The following is an 18,708-nucleotide window of genomic DNA, read 5'->3' as shown; positions in this document are numbered from 1 at the left end:
ACCACAAACACGCTTGCATATACGAGGAAGGGATCAGTCTAGGAAATCCTATTTCCCCAGGAGTATTACTTATTCATTATGGACTGAATGTACAGTCTATTGAGATAATACCATCCACGAGTGTTCTATTCTGCTAACTAACACACCGTAGAGATCATGTGGACATCACATGGTCATTTCACTGTTGCTGCCTGTTCCAATGGAATGTGCAGGCTATAGGCAAGAGTCAACTCATCACTACCTGAGACATTGGAGAAGCCTTTGCTGTTGTGTAATGCGTTGCTGTGTGTGTTGGGACTTGTGCATGCTTCTCTACAAGTGTAAACAAACATTACTTTGCAGCATGTAGTACATAAGAATGTTTGTGAATGACCTCTGCTCCCCAAAGAGCAATGCATTTAAGCAAGTTAGTAATGTAGTACTCAAACTCATGTTTAAGCATAATAATTGTAGGATCTACAATTTGATCAAAAGGAAAATAAAGGGTATGTTAATGATTGAGAAATCCAATGCCTTTACTACTTGGCTAGCAGATAATTGAAAATGTGTTAACCATTAGCAAAGAAAATACATCTGAGGTGCAAAGGTTTTATCGCTGAGTGAACTCGGATTAATGTTTTGTTCTGAGACTGAGAGCCAATAAGTCAATGTGGTTCCCGGCTGTGGAAGGAGAGGGCCCCAAGAGGTGGGGGTTATCCTGGAACACTAAATACTGTACATTTCTTGGAAGAAGGGTTTTAAGTTTCACATTGCAACTGGCTCTGTCTTTCCACATGTTATTTTTCCCAGGCTAGTGAGCGATGGGTGTGTTAGATCAATTTCATACAACAATAAGACAATGAACTATCAATGACTTTGTGGTTTCAATAGCCTTCACATGTAATAAACTGGTTACTTGTTCTTAGAGACAAAGTTAAGTTAAAATGTGGGTCTGGTTTAGCCATGACTTATAAGGTAATGTTTTCCTATTGCGCAACACCCACTGTTCCCGAGGGTGGAATAACTTGAGGAATCCTGAGTAGGATAGATAACTGAAGCTATTCCATAGGGCTGTGTGCAGTTGTTAAGCAGAATATCAGGGTTGCTGTTGTGGTTCTATATTTATTTCCATGAATCCATTTGGAATAGCCTACTATAAGACATCCTCCTTTGTATCTTTGGGTATTATTCTAATGAGCTCCGCCCCCAAAACAGGACCAAATTTGGTTGGTCCAGACCGGACCAAATCTGTACCAATCATAGATGTCTATGTTTCACAAGTTTGGACATCACAGTACAGCACAGTAGAGCACATTATAGTATAGCACAGCAAAGTACAGTAGAGTTTAGTACAGGACTCTTAGGCTCTGAACAAACTGTAAAAACTCACGGACAACTAGAAAAAGCTCAAACCAAGTTTATTCACCCAATGGGTCATACAGCTGCAAAGACAAACGCATGATTACACAAGCACATACAGTGGGGAAAAAAAGTATTTAGTCAGCCACCAATTGTGCAAGTTCTCCCACTTAAAAAGATGAGAGAGGCCTGTAATTTTCATCATAGGTACACGTCAACTATGACAGACAAAATGAGGGAAAAAAATCCAGAAAATCCCATTGTAGGATTTTTTATGAATTTATTTGCAAATTATGGTGGAAAATAAGTATTTGGTCAATAACAAAAGTTTCTCAATACTTTGTTATATACCCTTTGTTGGCAATGACACAGGTCAAACGTTTTCTGTAAGTCTTCACAAGGTTTTTACACACTGTTGCTGGTATTTTGGCCCATTCCTCCATGCATATCTCCTCTAGAGCAGTGATGTTTTGGGGCTGTCGCTGGGCAACACGGACTTTCAACTCCCTCCAAAGATTTTCTATGGGGTTGAGATCTGGAGACTGGCTAGGCCACTCCAGGACCTTGAAATGCTTCTTACGAAGCCACTCCTTCGTTGCCCGGGCGGTGTGTTTGGGATCATTGTCATGCTGAAAGACCCAGCCACGTTTCATCTTCAATGCCCTTGCTGATGGAAGGAGGTTTTCACTCAAAATCACATGATACATGGCCCCATTCATTCTTTCCTTTACACGGATCAGTCGTCCTGGTCCCTTTGCAGAAAAACAGCCCCAAAGCATGATGTTTCCACCCCCATGCTTCACAGTAGGTATGGTGTTCTTTGGATGCAACTCAGCATTCTTTGTCCTCCAAACACGACAAGTTCTATTTTGGTTTCATCTGACCATATGACATATGACATTCTCCCAATCCTCTTCTGAATCATCCAAATGCACTCTAGCAAACTTCAGACGGGCCTAAACATGTACTGGCTTAAGCAGGGGGACACGTCTGCACTGCAGGATTTGAGTCCCTGGTGGCGTAGTGTGTTACTGATGGTAGGCTTTGTTACTTTGGTCCCAGCTCTCTGCAGGTCATTCACTAGGTCCCCCCGTGTGGTTCTGGGATTTTTGCTCACCATTCTTGTGATCATTTTGACCCCACGGGGTGAGATCTTGCGTGGAGCCCCAGATCGAGGGAGATTATCAGTGGTCTTGTATGTCTTCCATTTCCTAATAATTGCTCCCACAGTTGATTTCTTCAAACCAAGCTGCTTACCTATTGCAGATTCAGTCTTCCCAGCCTGGTGCAGGTCTACAATTTTGTTTCTGGTGTCCTTTGACAGCTCTTTGGTCTTGGCCATTGTGGAGTTTGGAGTGTGACTGTTTGAGGTTGTGGACAGGTGTCTTTTATACTGATAACAAGTTCAAACAGGTGCCATTAATACAGGTAACGAGTGGAGGACAGAGGAGCCTCTTAAAGAAGAAGTTACAGGTCTGTGAGAGCCAGAAATCTTGCTTGTTTGTAGGTGACCAAATACTTATTTTCCACCATAATTTGCAAATAAATTCATAAAAAATCCTACAATGTGATTTTCAGGATTTGACGTGTACCTATGATGAAAATTACAGGCCTCTCTCATCTTTTTAAGTGGGAGAACTTGCACAATTGGTGGCTGACTAAATACTTTTTTTTCCCCACTGTATATTTATACCCTCCTTCTAGGTGAAGTCAACTCCTTGCACATGAAAAAAAAAAATTATGCACTCACTAACTGTAAGTCGCTCTGGATAAGAGCGTCTGCTAAATGACAAAAAAATTAAATAAATACTAATCTAGACAGCCAATGCATCTCTGTTGCTAGTCAGGAACTTCATTGGTTCCTCTCACTGGTGTAGTCAGGGCCCTGCCTGATGCTAGAACCTTTGTGGGCGTGGAAGTACAGTGAGGGAAAAAAGTATTTGATCCCCTGCTGATTTTGTACGTTTGCCCACTGACAAAGAAATGATCAGCCTATAATTTTAATGGTAGATTTATTTGAACAGTGAGAGACAGAATAACAACAAAACAATCCAGAAAAACGCATGTCAAAAATGTTATAAATTGAATTGCATTTTATTGAGGGAAATAAGTATTTGACCCCCTCTCAATCAGAAAGATTTCTGGCTCCCAGGTGCCTTTTATACAGGTAACGAGCTGAGATTAGGAGCACACTTAATGTGCTCCTAATCTCAGTTTGTTACCTGTATAAATGACACATGTCCACAGAAGCAATCAATCAATCAGATTCCAAACTCTCCACCATGGCCAAGACCAAAGAGCTCTCCAAGGATGTCAGGGACAAGATTGTAGACCTAAACAAGGCTGGAATGGGCTACAAGACCATCGCAAAGCAGCTTGGTGAGAAGGTGACAACATTTGGTGCGATTTTTTGCAAATGGAAGAAACACAAAATAACTGTCAATCTCCCTCGGCCTGGGGCTCCATACAAGATCTCACCTCGTGGAGTTGCAATGATCATGAGAACGGTGAGGAATCAGCCCAGAACTACACGGGAGGATCTTGTCAATAATCTCAAGGCAGCTGGGACCATAGTCACCAAGAAAACAATTGGTAATACACTACGCCGTGAAGGACTGAAATCCTGCAGCACCTGCAAAGTCCCCCTGCTCAAGAAAGCACATATACAGTGGGGAGAACAAGTATTTGATACACTGCCGATTTTGCAGGTTTTCCTACTTACAAAGCATGTAGAGGTCTGTAATTTTTATCATAGGTACACTTCAACTGTGAGAGACATAATCTAAAACAAAAATCCAGAAAATCACATTGTATGATTTTTAAGTAATTAATTTGCATTTTATTGCATGACATAAGTATTTGATACATCAGAAAAGCAGAACTTAATATTTGGTACAGAAACCTTTGTTTGCAATTACAGAGATCATACGTTTCCTGTAGGTCTTGACCAGGTTTGCACACACTGCAGCAGGGATTTTGGCCCACTCCTCCATACAGACCTTCTCCAGATCCTTCAGGTTTCGGGGCTGTCGCTGGGCAATACAGACTTTCAGCTCCCTCCAAAGATTTTCTATTGGGTTCAGGTCTGGAGACTGGATAGGCCTTGAGATGCTTCTTACAGAGCCACTCCTTAGTTGCCCTGGCTGTGTGTTTCGGGTCGTTGTCATGCTGGAAGACCCAGCCACGACCCATCTTCAATGCTCTTACTGAGGGAAGGAGGTTGTTGGCCAAGATCTCGCGATACATGGCCCCATCCATCCTCCCCTCAATACGGTGCAGTCGTCCTGTCTCCTTTGCAGAAAAGCATCCCCAAAGAATGATGTTTCCACCTCCATGCTTCACGGTTGGGATGGTGTTCTTGGGGTTGTACTCATCCTTATTCTTCCTCCAAACACGGCAAGAGGAGTTTAGACCAAAAAGCTCTATTTTATCTCATCAGACCACATGACCTTCTCCCATTCCTCCTCTGAATCATCCAGATGGTCATTGGCAAATTTCAGACGGGCCTGGACATGCGCTGGCTTGAGCAGGGGGACCTTGCGTGCACTGCAGGATTTTAATCCATGACGGCGTAGTGTGTTACTAATGGTTTTCTTTGAGACTGTGGTCCCAGGTCTCTTCAGGTCATTGACCAGGTCCTGCCGTGTAGTTCTAGGCTGATCCCTCACCTTCCTCATGATCATTGATGCCCCACGAGGTGTGATCTTGCATGGAGCCCCAGACCGAGGGTGATTGACTGTCATCTTGAACTTCTTCCATTTTCTAATAATTGCGCCAACAGTTGTTGCCTTCTCACCAAGCTGCTTGCCTATTATCCTGTAGCCCATCCCAGCCTTGTGCAGGTCTACAATTTTATCCCTGATGTCCTTACACAGCTCTCTGGTCTTGGCCATTGTGGAGAGGTTGGAGTCTGTTTGATTGAGTGTGTGGACAGGTGTCTTTTATACAGGTAACGAGTTCAAACAGGTGCTGTTAATACAGGTAATGAGTGGAGAAGAGGAGGGCTTCTTAAAGAAAAACGAACAGGTCTGTGAGAGCCGGAATTGTTACTGGTTGGTAGGTGATCAAATACTTATGTCATGCAATAAAATGCTAATTAATTACTTAAAAATCATACAATGTGATTTTCTGGATTTTTGTTTTAGATTCCGTCTCTCACAGTTGAAGTGTAGCTATGATAAAAATTACAGACATGTACATGCTTTGTAAGTAGGAAAACCTGCAAAATCGGCAGTGTATCAAATACTTGTTCTCCCCACTGTACATGCCCGTCTGAAGTTTGCCAATGAACATCTGAATGATTCAGAGGAGAACTGGGTGAAAGTGTTGTGGTCAGATGAGACCAAAATGGAGCTCTTTGGCATCAACTCAACTCGCCGTGTTTGGAGGAGGAGGAATGCTGCCTATGACCCCAAGAACACCACCCCCACCGTCAAACATGGAGGTGGAAACATTATGCTTTGGGGGTGTTTTTCTGCTAAGGGAACAGGACAACTTCACCGCATCAAAGGGACGATGGACAGGGCCATGTACTGTCAAATCTTGGGTGAGAACCTCCTTCCCTCAGCCAGGGCATTGAAAATGGGTCGTGGATGGGTATTCCAGCATGACAATGACCCAAAACACACGGCCAAGGCAACAAAGGAGTGGCTCAAGAAGAAGCACATTAAGGTCCTGGAGTGGCCTAGTCAGTCTCCAGATCTTAATCCCATAGAAAATCTGTGGAGGGAGCTGAAGGTTCGAGTTGCCAAACGTCAGCCTCGAAACCTTAATGACTTGGAGAAGATCTGCAAAGAGGAGTGGGACAAAATCCCTCCTGAAATGTGTGCAAACCTGGTGGCCAACTACAAGAAACGTCTGACCTCTGTGATTGCCAACAAGGGTTTTGCCACCAAGTACTAAATAATGTTTTGCAAAGGGGTCAAATACTTATTTCCCTCATTAAAATGTAAATCAATTTATAACATTTTTGACATACGTTTTTCTGGATTTTTTTGTTGTTATTCTGTCTCTCACTGTTCAAATAAACCTACCATTAAAATTATAGACTGATCATTTCTTTGTCAGTGGGCAAACGTACAAAATCAGCAAGGGATCAAATACTTTTTTCCCTCACTGTATATGTGTGTGTAATAGGACTGTTCCTTCTCACTTCATCTGACCTGACCTCAGGCCAAATTCCTCACTAATCCGTGACTGTCCTACCTTATCAGTGACTGAAACCAGACTGTTGCCCTTTGCCTCCCTCCTTAGGAGTCATGATATTTAACAATAACATGTTTTGACAGAATGTAAACTTTCTGCACTCCCCATTGTCTCACTCAGTAATTTTCCATACACCTAGTTCTTATGCACCTTCCATTGACCCCAATATACAGTTGAAGTCAGAAGTTTACATACACCTTAGCCAAATACTTTTAAACTTAGTTTTTCACAATTCCTGACATTTAATCCTAGTAAAAATGCCTTGTCTTAGGTCAGTTAGGATCACCACTTCATTTTAAGAATGTGAAATGTCAGAATAATAGTAGAGAGAATTATTTCTTTCAGCTTTTATTTCTTTCATCACATTCCCAGTGGGTCAGAAGTTTACATACCCTCAATTAGTATTTGGTAGCATTGCCTTTAAATTGTTTAACTTGGGTCAAACGTTTCGGGTAGCCTTCCATAAGCTTCCCACAATACGTTGGGTGAATTTTGGCCCATTCCTCCTGACAGAGCTAGTGTAACTGAGTCAGGTTTGTAGGCCTTCTTGCTCGCACACACCTTTTCAGGTCTGCCCACACATTTTCTATTGGATTGAGGTCAGGGCTTTGTGATGGCCATTCCAATACCTTGACTTTGTCCTTAAGCCATTTTGCCACAACTTTGGAAGTGTGCTTGGGGTCATTGTCCATTTGGAAGACCCATTTGCGACCAAGCTTTAACTTCTTGACTGTTGTCTTGAGATGTTCCTTCAATATATCCACATAATTTTCCTTCCTCATGATGCCATCTATTTTGTGAAGTGCACCAATCCCTCCTACAGCAAAGATGGTGTTCTTCGGCTTGCAAGCGCCCCCCCCCCCCCCCCCCTTTTTCCTCCAAACATAACGATGGTCATTATGGCCAAACAGTTATATTTTTGTTTCATCAGACCAGAGGACATTTCTCCAAAAAGTATGATATTTGTTCCCATGTGCAGTTGCAAACCGTAGTCTGTTTTTTTTTATGGCGGTTTTGGAGCAGTGGCTTCTTCCTTGCTGAGCGGCCTTTCAGGTTATGTCGATATATGACTTGTTTTACTGTGGATATAGATACGTTTGTACCTGTTTCCACCAGCATCTTCACAAGGTCCTTTGCTGTTGTTCTGGGATTGATTTGCACTTTTCGCACCAAAGTACGTTCATCTCTAGGAGACAGATCGCGTCTCCTTCCTGAGCGGTATGACGGCTGCATGGTCCCATGGTGTTTATACTTGCGTACTATTGTTTGTACAGATGAACGTGGTACCTTCAGGCGTTTGGAAATTGCTCCCAAGGATGAACCAGACTTGTGGAGGTCTACAATTTATTTTCTGAGGTCTTGGCTGATTTCTTTTGATTTTCCCATGATGTCAAGCAAAGAGGCACTGAGTTTGAAGGTAGGCCTTGAAATACATCCACAGGTACACCTCCAATTGACTCAAATGATGTCAATTAGCCTATCAGAAGCTTCTCAGGCCATGACATAATTTTCTGGTATTTTCCAAGCTGTTTAAAGGAACAGTCAACTTAGTGTATGTAAACCTCTGACCCGCTGGAATTGTGATACAGTGAGTTATAAGTGAAATAATCTGTCTGTAAACAATTGTTGGAAAAATTCCTTGTGTCATGCACAAAGTAGATTTCCCAAACGACTTGCCAAAACCTATAGTTTGTTAACAAGAAATGTGTAGTGGTTGAAAAACAAGTTGTAATGACTCCAAGGTACGTGTACTTCTGACTTCAACTGTATACATTCCTTATACATCTAAAGTAATCAATACGTTCTGGTATGGTAACATGAATAGGTATATTTCAAGCTAGAATCCAACAGTACAGTAAAGAAAAAATATAGTAGAATAATGTAAAATCACAAACCCTAGCCTCTGTGAAGTGAATAGCAAAGCACATTCCCCTAGAGCCAGTTCAATTTAGACATTATAGTGTTGTTTACCTGAAAAAGGTCTGACATTATTTGGCTTTATAGCACACTTTAGTCGCTTGGATCTAGCTGGCTTAAAAAGCCTTGGTTCAACGCTGGAATGAGGGAATCTAATGGAACCTTTATGAAGGCAGTAGCCACAGTGGAGTGCAGTAAGTCAAACCCTTCATTAGCATCTTTATTCAGGGACTAATGGCAACAGTGACGTGACCTTCTTCCTGCCGCTGCACTTAAGACCATCACTAAACTACTCCTGCTTGCCATTGGAAATGGCTTTTTAAATCTCATTATAATTGCCATCTCTGGTGCAATTAAATACTACATTTTTCCTCTTGCCTGCCATCCCGTCCTCCTGTCAGATGTCTTACTTTAATATCCACAGACGGCACCCAGGCACTCCTATCAGTTAAATGTGTAGCATGTCTTTTTGTGTGTGTGTGTGCATGTACATTTATTAAAACCTTCCTGGATTGCTATTAGAGTTGATAAAAAAAAACAGAGCCTTACAGCGTGTGTTCCTGTAGGGATTAACACGGGTAACCGGAATCACAGGAGTTTCCCGGGAACACTTTTTACATAAAATGACAAGACCCAGGAAATAAATAAAAATTCCCTGAATGTCGCACTAATGCAATTCCACAAAATACACAACATGCGCAGCAGCAGATTAGCAAACAGTTAAATGGCACCTTATCCAAACAGGTTGTAATAACGTGTGCCTCTTGGAGCTGTCATTGTGACTCTTCAGAAAGGCACACATTTAATAGGCCTATGCACAATTCACTACATAGGCATCCCTGTCACATACATGAAGTCTGTTAACAATTCAGAGAGGCATCTATCTTCTCCTTTCCAACTGAAACTCAAAATCCTGACTCCTGTCTCTCATGAAAATTCCTAACTTTATTCTGTAATCCATAGGTTGCAATATCAAAGCACGTCTCTCGCCTATGCATGTCAAAGTACAGCTATAACAATTTTGCCGCTTCTCTGCACTGTCTGGTATTGCTGCCCATATGAGAGCTTTGGTAGAGAATGTGATCAACAAACGGTATGAGAGTAGATATGGATATTTTTAAAACAGTGTTGGTCCCTGTTAAGATACTGTACCTTGATATTTAAACTATTCCCACTGTTAATCTTCCCGTTATCCATGAGCTGATCTGCTATCTGTATAATCATCAACTCGATTTAGCCAAGTATAGGAGATATTCGGTCATTCGTTGAAGGAGGTTATCAAGCAAGCTTAGCAACTTTGGTCATTTGACTTTTGTTTGACTGCCATTACAAAGTTTGTATGCTATACTCATTTTATGTGACTTCGGAGCTCCAGTCCGCCCACACTAGTCGCCTCTCAACTCCATCGTAAATTGTGAAGTTGAGTTTAGTCGGCTAAGTCGAGAGCGCTACTGCTGAAATGCGCTGAATTAATTTAGGAACATGATAACTCTCTGAATTTATGAATGGCCTGTTTCCCAATTCACAACATTGTCATTGGTGATCGAAGATCATTACTAAATATCAGTTTAATTTGCTCTGAAATCTTTACATTGTGGCGCAGCCAAGCCAACATGGTGGCGCAGCACCCCACTTATTTGGGGAGATCCCTGGCATAGTGACCATATCTTGGTTTTTAAATGCTTTAAATGGGCATTTCAGATTTTTGCGCTATTTCCTGGAACTCTCGGGATAAATATGAATTATTCCCGGTATTGAAACTTGCTAGATTTTCATGAAAATCTTAATCCCTTGTCGGTATAGCATGGCGCTTGCACCGCCAGGGATGTGGGTTTGATTCCCGGGGCCACCCATACGTAAAATGTATTCACACATGACTGTAAGTCTCTGGTTAAAAGTGACTCAAAATGGCATACAGTACATGTAATAATATTGTTATTATTATTATTATACAAAGAGGTATGACTCCAATGGTAGCAGAGCATACCCTCTGTCTCTCCCTAACCTGGTTGTCTGGGACACTGACAGGCAAGTGATGGGTCCAGGCTAGCTATGAAGTGTTATTGAAATGATTTAGGCTGCCTTGGAAGACCCTCGTATTAGTTGTGTTTTTGTCTGAGTGCTGTGGTTGCTTATGAGTTGCTTACATGGTGTAGGAAATGGACATGTACATTATTTGTTGTTTTACATTTAATCCATGGCCAACAAAGATAATAGGCTCATATCTTTAAAAATGCTATATGAGGATGTGTATTGTAAAACTATTATTGAATGAGGCAGTTTCAGTCCCAGTCAAAGAAGCATATTGTGGTGAGATAAACAGCTAGAGGGAGTTTATGTAAGGCATTTGCTGTGATAATCTTTAACATCTTGCTGAGTGTAGCAGGTACGTGGAGGCACTGGTATAATTTGAAACATACACACCCAGGCAAGCACATCTCAGACGTGATACCTGGACCGGTAATTGCACTCCTGGCCAGGTTTGCTCAGATTGCGCTTTTAATCAATGAGAGAGAGAGAGAGAGAGAGAGAGAGAGAGAGAGAGAGAGAGAGAGAGAGATCCTCTTCCTCCACTGCACAATTTACTGCCACCTCTGTCCCCTAGGGGAGGAGAGCAGTCTCACCTGATCACATGTGACCCCTCTGTCTGCTGCAATCTCCGTCTGCAAACTCAATCCCCTCTGTGGAGTTCATAGCCTAGCCCAGAGCCCCCCACCCAGACACCAGGCAAGGCAGGGCTGGCTTGGCTTGCTTACACACCCAGATATCATGTGGCATATTGAACTTCTTTTTTTTCTTTCCTTCTCCTCTCCTCATTACCCCTCCCTCCCTCTGCTTCCATCCTTTCCTCAGAGAGCCTCAGATAAGACCTGAGACTACACTCACTCGGTCATCATCCCTGATTTCTTTTACAGTTCATTTACCTTCTGCTTCTGCGCTAATTGTTTTCCAAGCCTCAACATGGCCAGGGACACTTTTCAAAGGCCATGTAATGAGCCTTTGGCACATAGTGCCCATTACCCAAATTAAAGCCTGTTACCGTAGCAAGCACACGGTTTGTTTCAGGCGTCCACAGTATTCCCCTGTCTGTCTGACTCTCTCTCTCTCTCTCTCACTCCCTCTTTCTCTTGCTCTTGCACACACATGCACACACACACAGATGCACACACACGTAAACACACCTGTAAAACACACTCACCACACTCACACGGTAATTGGCAGGAGCCTTCACCAGGGGATGCCTGTGCTTTATGAACTATTGTCGTTGGTTGCCTGGTTGGTTTAACTTGGTGCTGCAATAACGGGAAGTGAGTGCAACTGATCTGTACTCTGGGACTGGCTTCTTTCACTGTAGCTGTCTCAGTCTGTAAGGGCTAGCAGATGGCCTGTGATAGTCTATTTAATCTCGATTGATTCAGTGTCTTTTAAGACTAGGAAGAGAATAAATGTTGAGTTTGGTGGGAAAGACTGTTACTCTGATGTCTAGAGAGAATGTAAATGCAATTATTTGGGGTACAGTCATTGTATTTAATTTGAGGGCCAGCAGGGCCAACCGTGAATAAAGACAGATCACAGAAGCCTTAGCGTCGACAGACAGAACAGGAGCTGTGTAACTCCTGAATGTAGGAGGGGGTGGACACGACACAACCATGTTGGCTGGAAATAGAAACGGTTGGTGTCCTTGGTGTTCTCCTCTGTTTGATGACATGAATACATGCATGACTTAGTGAGTGGACATTATGCCACCACACCACCACTGCTCTTAGAGCTCCACACAGACTGGCAAGGCTGCGCTGTGTGGGAGGTCACACTGGGATCATACTGCTTTGTCTCTGTCTCAAGGAGAAAGCTTTATGTCTTTAACCCCAAGGCTACAGCAAGCAGCTTCTCACCTACTCACATTATGGAAATGGTATGGATAATATGTATGTAGGTGTTTTGTGTTGAAACTGTATTGAAATAGCATGCAGGGTCGTGACCGGGTCGTCAGTGCAAAGGAAGGACAGTTCAAGTGTGAGATGGTACCTTTTAGATAGGATAGGACTGTTTGCCTTCAATACAGACAGAACGCAACCATAACCGAGTAGATTCATATTTCTGTTGAACGTGACAAAGGAGAACAAATTATATCCTCAATATCCTATATTTAATATTGCTGACCCAAAGGCTGTTGCTCTGTCTCTCTAACGGCAGATCAATATGTGGATAATTCCTCTATTGATTCCAGCAGAAGAGTAAGGATTACAAGATAGCTAGTTACCTTGGCGGTTCCTCAGACAACCTGATGTTGTAACTTGTCACTCTGATCTTAAAAGCGCTTCTCGGCGCAAAAATATTTTTGTACTTTTTTTTGTTGCAGTGGCGGCCGCGATTTAGCAGCATTTCTCTGTTCATCTCGTCTATCATCCTTGAAATCCAACTTCTCCCACATAGTGACCTCTGACATCACCTACTAAGGCAATTAAATGCAACTACGAAACATTATTTAAAAAAGTGATCTATTAATATGGTTTTTGAAAACTATAATTTGTTTACAAGCCTGATAGCTGTACTTTTAGTTTATGGTTGACACAGCTTGTTGACCATTAGCCAATCGGGCATTTCTCAACTTGTTCAAAGCACGTGAATGCATCCAAGTGGTATTTATGACTTCACAACTGGTAAATTCCCACCTCCTACTTGGAGCTCAAGGATGATAGACGAGTTTCCCACCAGTAATTACCAGATGGAGGGCCGTTCAAATAGATTTTTCCCAGTCGTATGTGTTAAACATAGTGAATGATAGAGATATCATCTTTATACCTGTATATGTCCCATTATGGCGTCTGTGAGCGGACTGGCAGCGCCATTGAGGCCATCTCCATTTTGAAGTAGTCAATTTTATTATTCTATTACTTCTATGAGTTGGCAAACAAACTGAAAGGGTGTATACTGCCATCTAGTGTGTGTTGTTTGAACAGGTATAATGCCAAGGATGGCAATTTACTGCTGCCTACAGTTATCAAATGTTTGCTTACGAGTATAATTAATTGGCACCACTCTATAGTGGTAGATTCCCACTTCCCACTTGGTTACGAACACAGCATTATTAGCGGAGCAGTTGTGCCTGCCCCTTTCTTTCCTAATCAATAGTTGCTCCATATTGTGCAATAAATTACCTTGACCTTCATGTTGTTGCTATAACAGTCCTCCTAGGACTTGTCATGCAAGACGTACGCCCGTGCTGGAGCTCCTGGTTATGCAAAACAGTGTTTGTGTGTGTGTGTGTGTGAACCCTATTAATTCTATTACTATCAACTCTATTGTTAAATTCAGAAAGTAGGCTTCACCTCCGAGTTACATCTGTAGGCATTAGCTAGCTCAGTAGCTTACCATGTTTTTCTGACCAACTCGACAATCTTTACTCCAATCTCAGCCGACTCTTTCTTGCCTACTCAGTCTCTCACTCTTCTTCTAGGTTTGAAACTATATGGCTGTAGTCCGGTGCTTCATTGTAAAAAGAAACAAACTCGCACAAGACCTTGAAACTGAGATATCCCTTTCTCCAAACAATGTTCTGGGCGTACTGCCAAATTGCAGATACTGATAGGGAGGATTCGTTCAATCAGTCACTTGCATGAACACAGAAATTGGTTTATAGAAAAGCACAAACAGAACACAGAAATTGGTTAATAGAAAAGCACAAACATAAAAATGTCCATCACAACAAATGTAGTTAGACTTGAGTTAGCCTAACCCGTAGCTGGTTAGATCTGAAGGATTCTTCGCCATAGCAATTTACCTGGCTAAAAGGTGAGCCACGTTCGTGGTACCGGTTATCCAAAGTTGAACTCAGAATTCACCAAAGTTACCTCGCTAACTCCTCTAACTACATTCATAGTATAGGGCTCATGTCTCATGCCTCTAAGTCTTAGCTTATGCTTCTCAGGTCCTCACTCAGCCCACCATGTTAATCACTGCTTCCAGCTAAATTATATTATTATATTATTATTAAATGTGATTTGCCCATTCCCTGCGTCCACCCCCCCCCCCCCCCCCCCCCCTTCCTCACCTCCCACCCTGGTTGATTTCGTCTAAGGGCTCATGGCTCCGTCGGCGTTTGCATACCAACGGCCGTTCTGCCTGGCCCGGGCACTTATTGATCTCCCATCTGTTTGGGGCCCAGTATGATCAGTGTAGAGTGAGAAAGCCAGACACACACAGGCAGGCCAGGCAGCGTTCCCTCCCTCTCCCTCCCCAGCGGACACATGCGGACTGACGCAGCCAACACTCACAGATGGGCCTTGGTTCCTTGGTTTAGACAAGGCCTTCTGTGCGGAGTGCGTTGAGCACGGAAGCAGGTCCCCAGTAACTACCCTGCAGTGAGAAAGGTCGCACAAACAGTAGGGGAAGCGTTCTCTTGTGTTGTGTAGACACCGGGTGTTTGGGTGACACACACGATGCTTGCGTGCACACATTCTAACACACACTTGACGTGATCATGAGTCTTTTAGGATGCGATCTTAATGGATACAAGTTGTGAGCAGCATAACATTTTTGCTACGGTGTGCCTTACTGAACACTACCCTGTTTCACTACATCTAGATTGAAACACCATAGGATTAACCCTGCCTGGTGGCCATTTCCCTGTTAATATTCTTCATTTAACCATTTTGCAACCACAGTAGATTAGCCGCTGTCAAACATAGTTAGTTTCCTGCAACCCTGCCTGTATCTGACCGCCATGGATCTGTTTCTCTTGTACATGTTCCACTTGAGGAGGTCAGGTCAATACAGGGCTGTACGTGGGGCGCTCTGCAGGAGATACAAACACTAAGACAAGTCTATATGCAGTGAGGGAGGGTCTATTTAAAATTGAAGACATGGTAATAGGATAAATTGTTTTTGTTAATCCTGATATTTATTTATGTCACTCTGTTTAATACATCATGTTGGAAACCCAAACAGTTAAGGCATGTAAACGTTTCTGGTGATACTATAGTCAGACAGTGATGAAACTAGTATGTTGTGTTTTAATGCTGAAGCATCATCAGGATTTTACAATGCTTCACATTGGGGGGGGGGGGGATTTAATGTTAAATATTTTTCTCTCTAATGCATGTTTGGTAGTGCAGTGTTTCTGTCTAATAAGATTCTTGCTAATCTGGTTAGGTGATTGTTTATAAGAACGTTTGTTAATTCATTCTATGGCAGTTACTCTCCCACCTTTTTGACCTGCTTCTCCTCTTGGCGTTAACTACTAATTATGTTTGTTTGTTCCAAATCTTTTGGAACCACGTCAAACCAACTGCCATACGTTCTAAATTATGGCCGATGTAATGGTTCTAGATCAAAGCAGCCCCTGCAGTTCTGAGACATTATAGTTGTAAAGGGTGGATATAATATAAACATAACTATTTTAATAAGATACAGACGGTTAAATCATATCTTTATTGTTATGTTCATTTTGTCAAAACATCATTGTTCCTAACGGACCCCAAGAGACTTGTCTCCGCTGTAAGAATATCTGTACCTTTCTGTCCTTAATGGTTTACCTTGAGCATGTACCGCAGACATGTTGCTTTATCTAGACCACACAATGAAAAAATACATAAGTCCCACAGGCCTTAACAGACAATAAAATAAGAAACGCAGCGGTGTAACTACACTTTATTAGGTGTGAAATGAAATAATTAATAGGAAGATTTTTGGTGTTGCATAAAGTGTGACATTTCATTTAGCGTGGCTAACACAGTAGGGAAAAAGACACAGGTTATGTTAGAACCAGGCCTGGCCTTTTACAATAACACCCCCATAACACCCCCATACCTCCATATGAAACAGTCTTCTCCCTTCCACCTACTGTGAATATATGAAAATAAAAAGCTTAATGTCTTGTCACATAGCTTGTGGGACGCTAACTGAGGTGGGATGCTGCTGCTGTTGTTGAAAACAGGGGGGGAAAGACTCTTAAATGATTCCATGGTGGATAGTGTATACACAAAATGCTACTCAGAGATGCATCAATGCAAATGCTGAGCATAAAGTGTGTGTGTGGGGGGGGGGGGGGGGGGGAGTGATGATTGCACAAAGGAAACAGAGGGGGGAAATAATATGTTCTCCAAACCATCTGCACAGTACCTAGAGAAATAGACTCCCAAATCTGCTCCCAAAACATTTGAACGTTCAGTGGTGGAGAGCTAGCTGCTGGGTCTGGGGGATACACCTGACACAAGACAACAAAAGCATTTGATAACCAGTAGACCGAAAGTTTACATATTCTTGCCCCCCAAAACAAATACTGGCTGCCAACATACTCAGTTGATTTATCAATATGTACCAAGGAAAATATGAATACATCCAAAACTGAGGCTTAATTGCAGAAATATAGGAATTGTATTGTACTTTAATCATGCTATTGTACTATGTACTTGTTTGCATGTATAGATTTCCTCACTAGATCATGTGACATACTGTATACAATTAACCTCAAATAGAAGCCTGGTTTGTGCATTCACTATTCACACTGATGATGGCTTGATGCCGAAACGTTTGTGTTTTGTTTTTCACCTTTCATTTTTCTGCACAATCAGCATTTGGGTATCATGATGTCCCAAGAAAACACCTCTATTTTTGCATTTAAGCCTCAGTTTTAGATGTATTTCTCTTTTTCGACAGTGTGCAGGTCTCCATCCTTTCCAGTATTCCCATTTTGATACCTGGAACAGACATTATTTGGTTTAAAGGACATTTAAGGAGTATCAACTCTGTAGTTACTGTGAAAACTGTATACAGTAATATGAATCTATAGACCTGTTTTACATCCACATATCCACAAACAGTGTTTAGAATCCAAGTCCCTGCGGTCTTCACAGTTTCCCCATCTTTATGAATGATGTTTTATAAATGCGCTATGCTCTACTGTGCACTGCTTAAACTGGAGTGTGTGTTGCATTCATAATGAACTACAGTACAGTGAAGAGGCTCATGATTGCTGATCAGTGGTAATGCAAGGCTGCAGGAGCACCTTGTCTTGAGTCGATAGTAGAGTGGGGGATGTGGGGGGGGGGGGCAGAGTTGATTGTAATGGAAGGTTACACGACTGACTGTTTTGTTGTCATGTGTGAAGATGGTGTTTTGGAAATTTAGTAACAGAATGGCACCAACAGCACAAACCGGCAGGTAGCCTAGCTGTTAAGAATGTTGGGCCAGTTACCGAAAGGTCGCTGGTTCGAATCTCCGAGCTAGCTAGGTGAGAAATCTGTCGACGTGCCCTTGAGCAAGGCACTTAATCCTAATTGCTCCTGTAAGTCGCTCTGGATAAGAGCATCTGCTAAATAACTAAAATGTAAAACCGTCATTCTGTTACCAGATTTTGCATCGTCACTGTTCTTCAAGGAAATGTGTTTTTGTAAAATGTTCTGTGGAGATTGTTAAAAGTAGTCCTTGTGCATATAGTTATATGTTTTTTTGAATTTTGAAGTCATTGGTATTTGTTTGACGTACATCTGAAAGTGAAAAATCTGAGTCTCAGCATCACTATGTTACTGTGTAAATGCCCATGGGACAACTGCTGCCCTGAATGTAGAACAATGAAGCATCATTACGCAATATATGCAATGCACAATTCTGATTTGTTTTAGAAGACGTTCATGTTGCAGGTAAAATAATATACTCTTAGTGATTTGGTTGGTATTTATTGCTACTGGAAAAAGGGAATACCTGAAAAATAGAATAATTAGACCATAAGGACTATTTCAACCTCTAACAGGGATCTTAGCTAACCGTTTTCTAGGAAAATCATCTGAGTTTCTGACAATATGGTTTGTGATACAACTGACATGCATATTTTATTTTTGAGGTATAAATAGTTTTTTTCCCTGCTCTGTTCTACTGTAATGTTGACTCTCTCTCTCTCTCTCTCTCTCTCTCTCTCTCTCTCTCTCTCTCTCTCTCTCTCTCTCTCTCTCTCTATCTCTATCTCTATCTCTATCTCTATCTCTATCTCTATCTCTATCTCTATCTCTATCTCTATCTCTATCTCTATCTCTATCTCTATCTCTATCTCTATCTCTATCTCTATCTCTATCTATCTCTCTCTATCTATCTATCTATCTATCTATACAGAGTATCCTGACCCTGAACCCCCGGGTGAAGAACCATGCTAATATCTGCTCCACCTCTGCTAAGAAAGTAGAGAAGAAGCACTGGAAAAGAAACCCAGAGAAAGGCTGTGATGTGAGTAGAGCTCCCTAACCCTGAACCCCC

The 18,708-nt window shown here is 42.0% G+C and overlaps 1 protein-coding gene across 1 annotated transcript in view; it reads left to right on the top strand.

Moving 5' to 3' along the window:
- The window catches only part of LOC311109165 (dihydropyrimidine dehydrogenase [NADP(+)]-like), a 92,786-nt gene that overhangs the window by 1,245 nt on the left and 72,833 nt on the right, over positions 1-18,708 (top strand). The window contains exon 2 of the mRNA XM_084151992.1: positions 18,568-18,678. Within this exon, the coding sequence (XP_084008118.1) occupies positions 18,568-18,678 (111 nt within the window). The remainder of the gene's footprint in view (positions 1-18,567; positions 18,679-18,708) is intronic.

The sequence above is a fragment of the Coregonus lavaretus genome (assembly GCF_964263955.1).
Source record: "Coregonus lavaretus genome assembly, chromosome: 34".
NCBI lineage: Eukaryota > Metazoa > Chordata > Actinopteri > Salmoniformes > Salmonidae > Coregonus > Coregonus lavaretus.
Note: the sequence above shows the minus strand (reverse complement) of the source record. Positions and strands in the feature narration are given on the sequence as shown.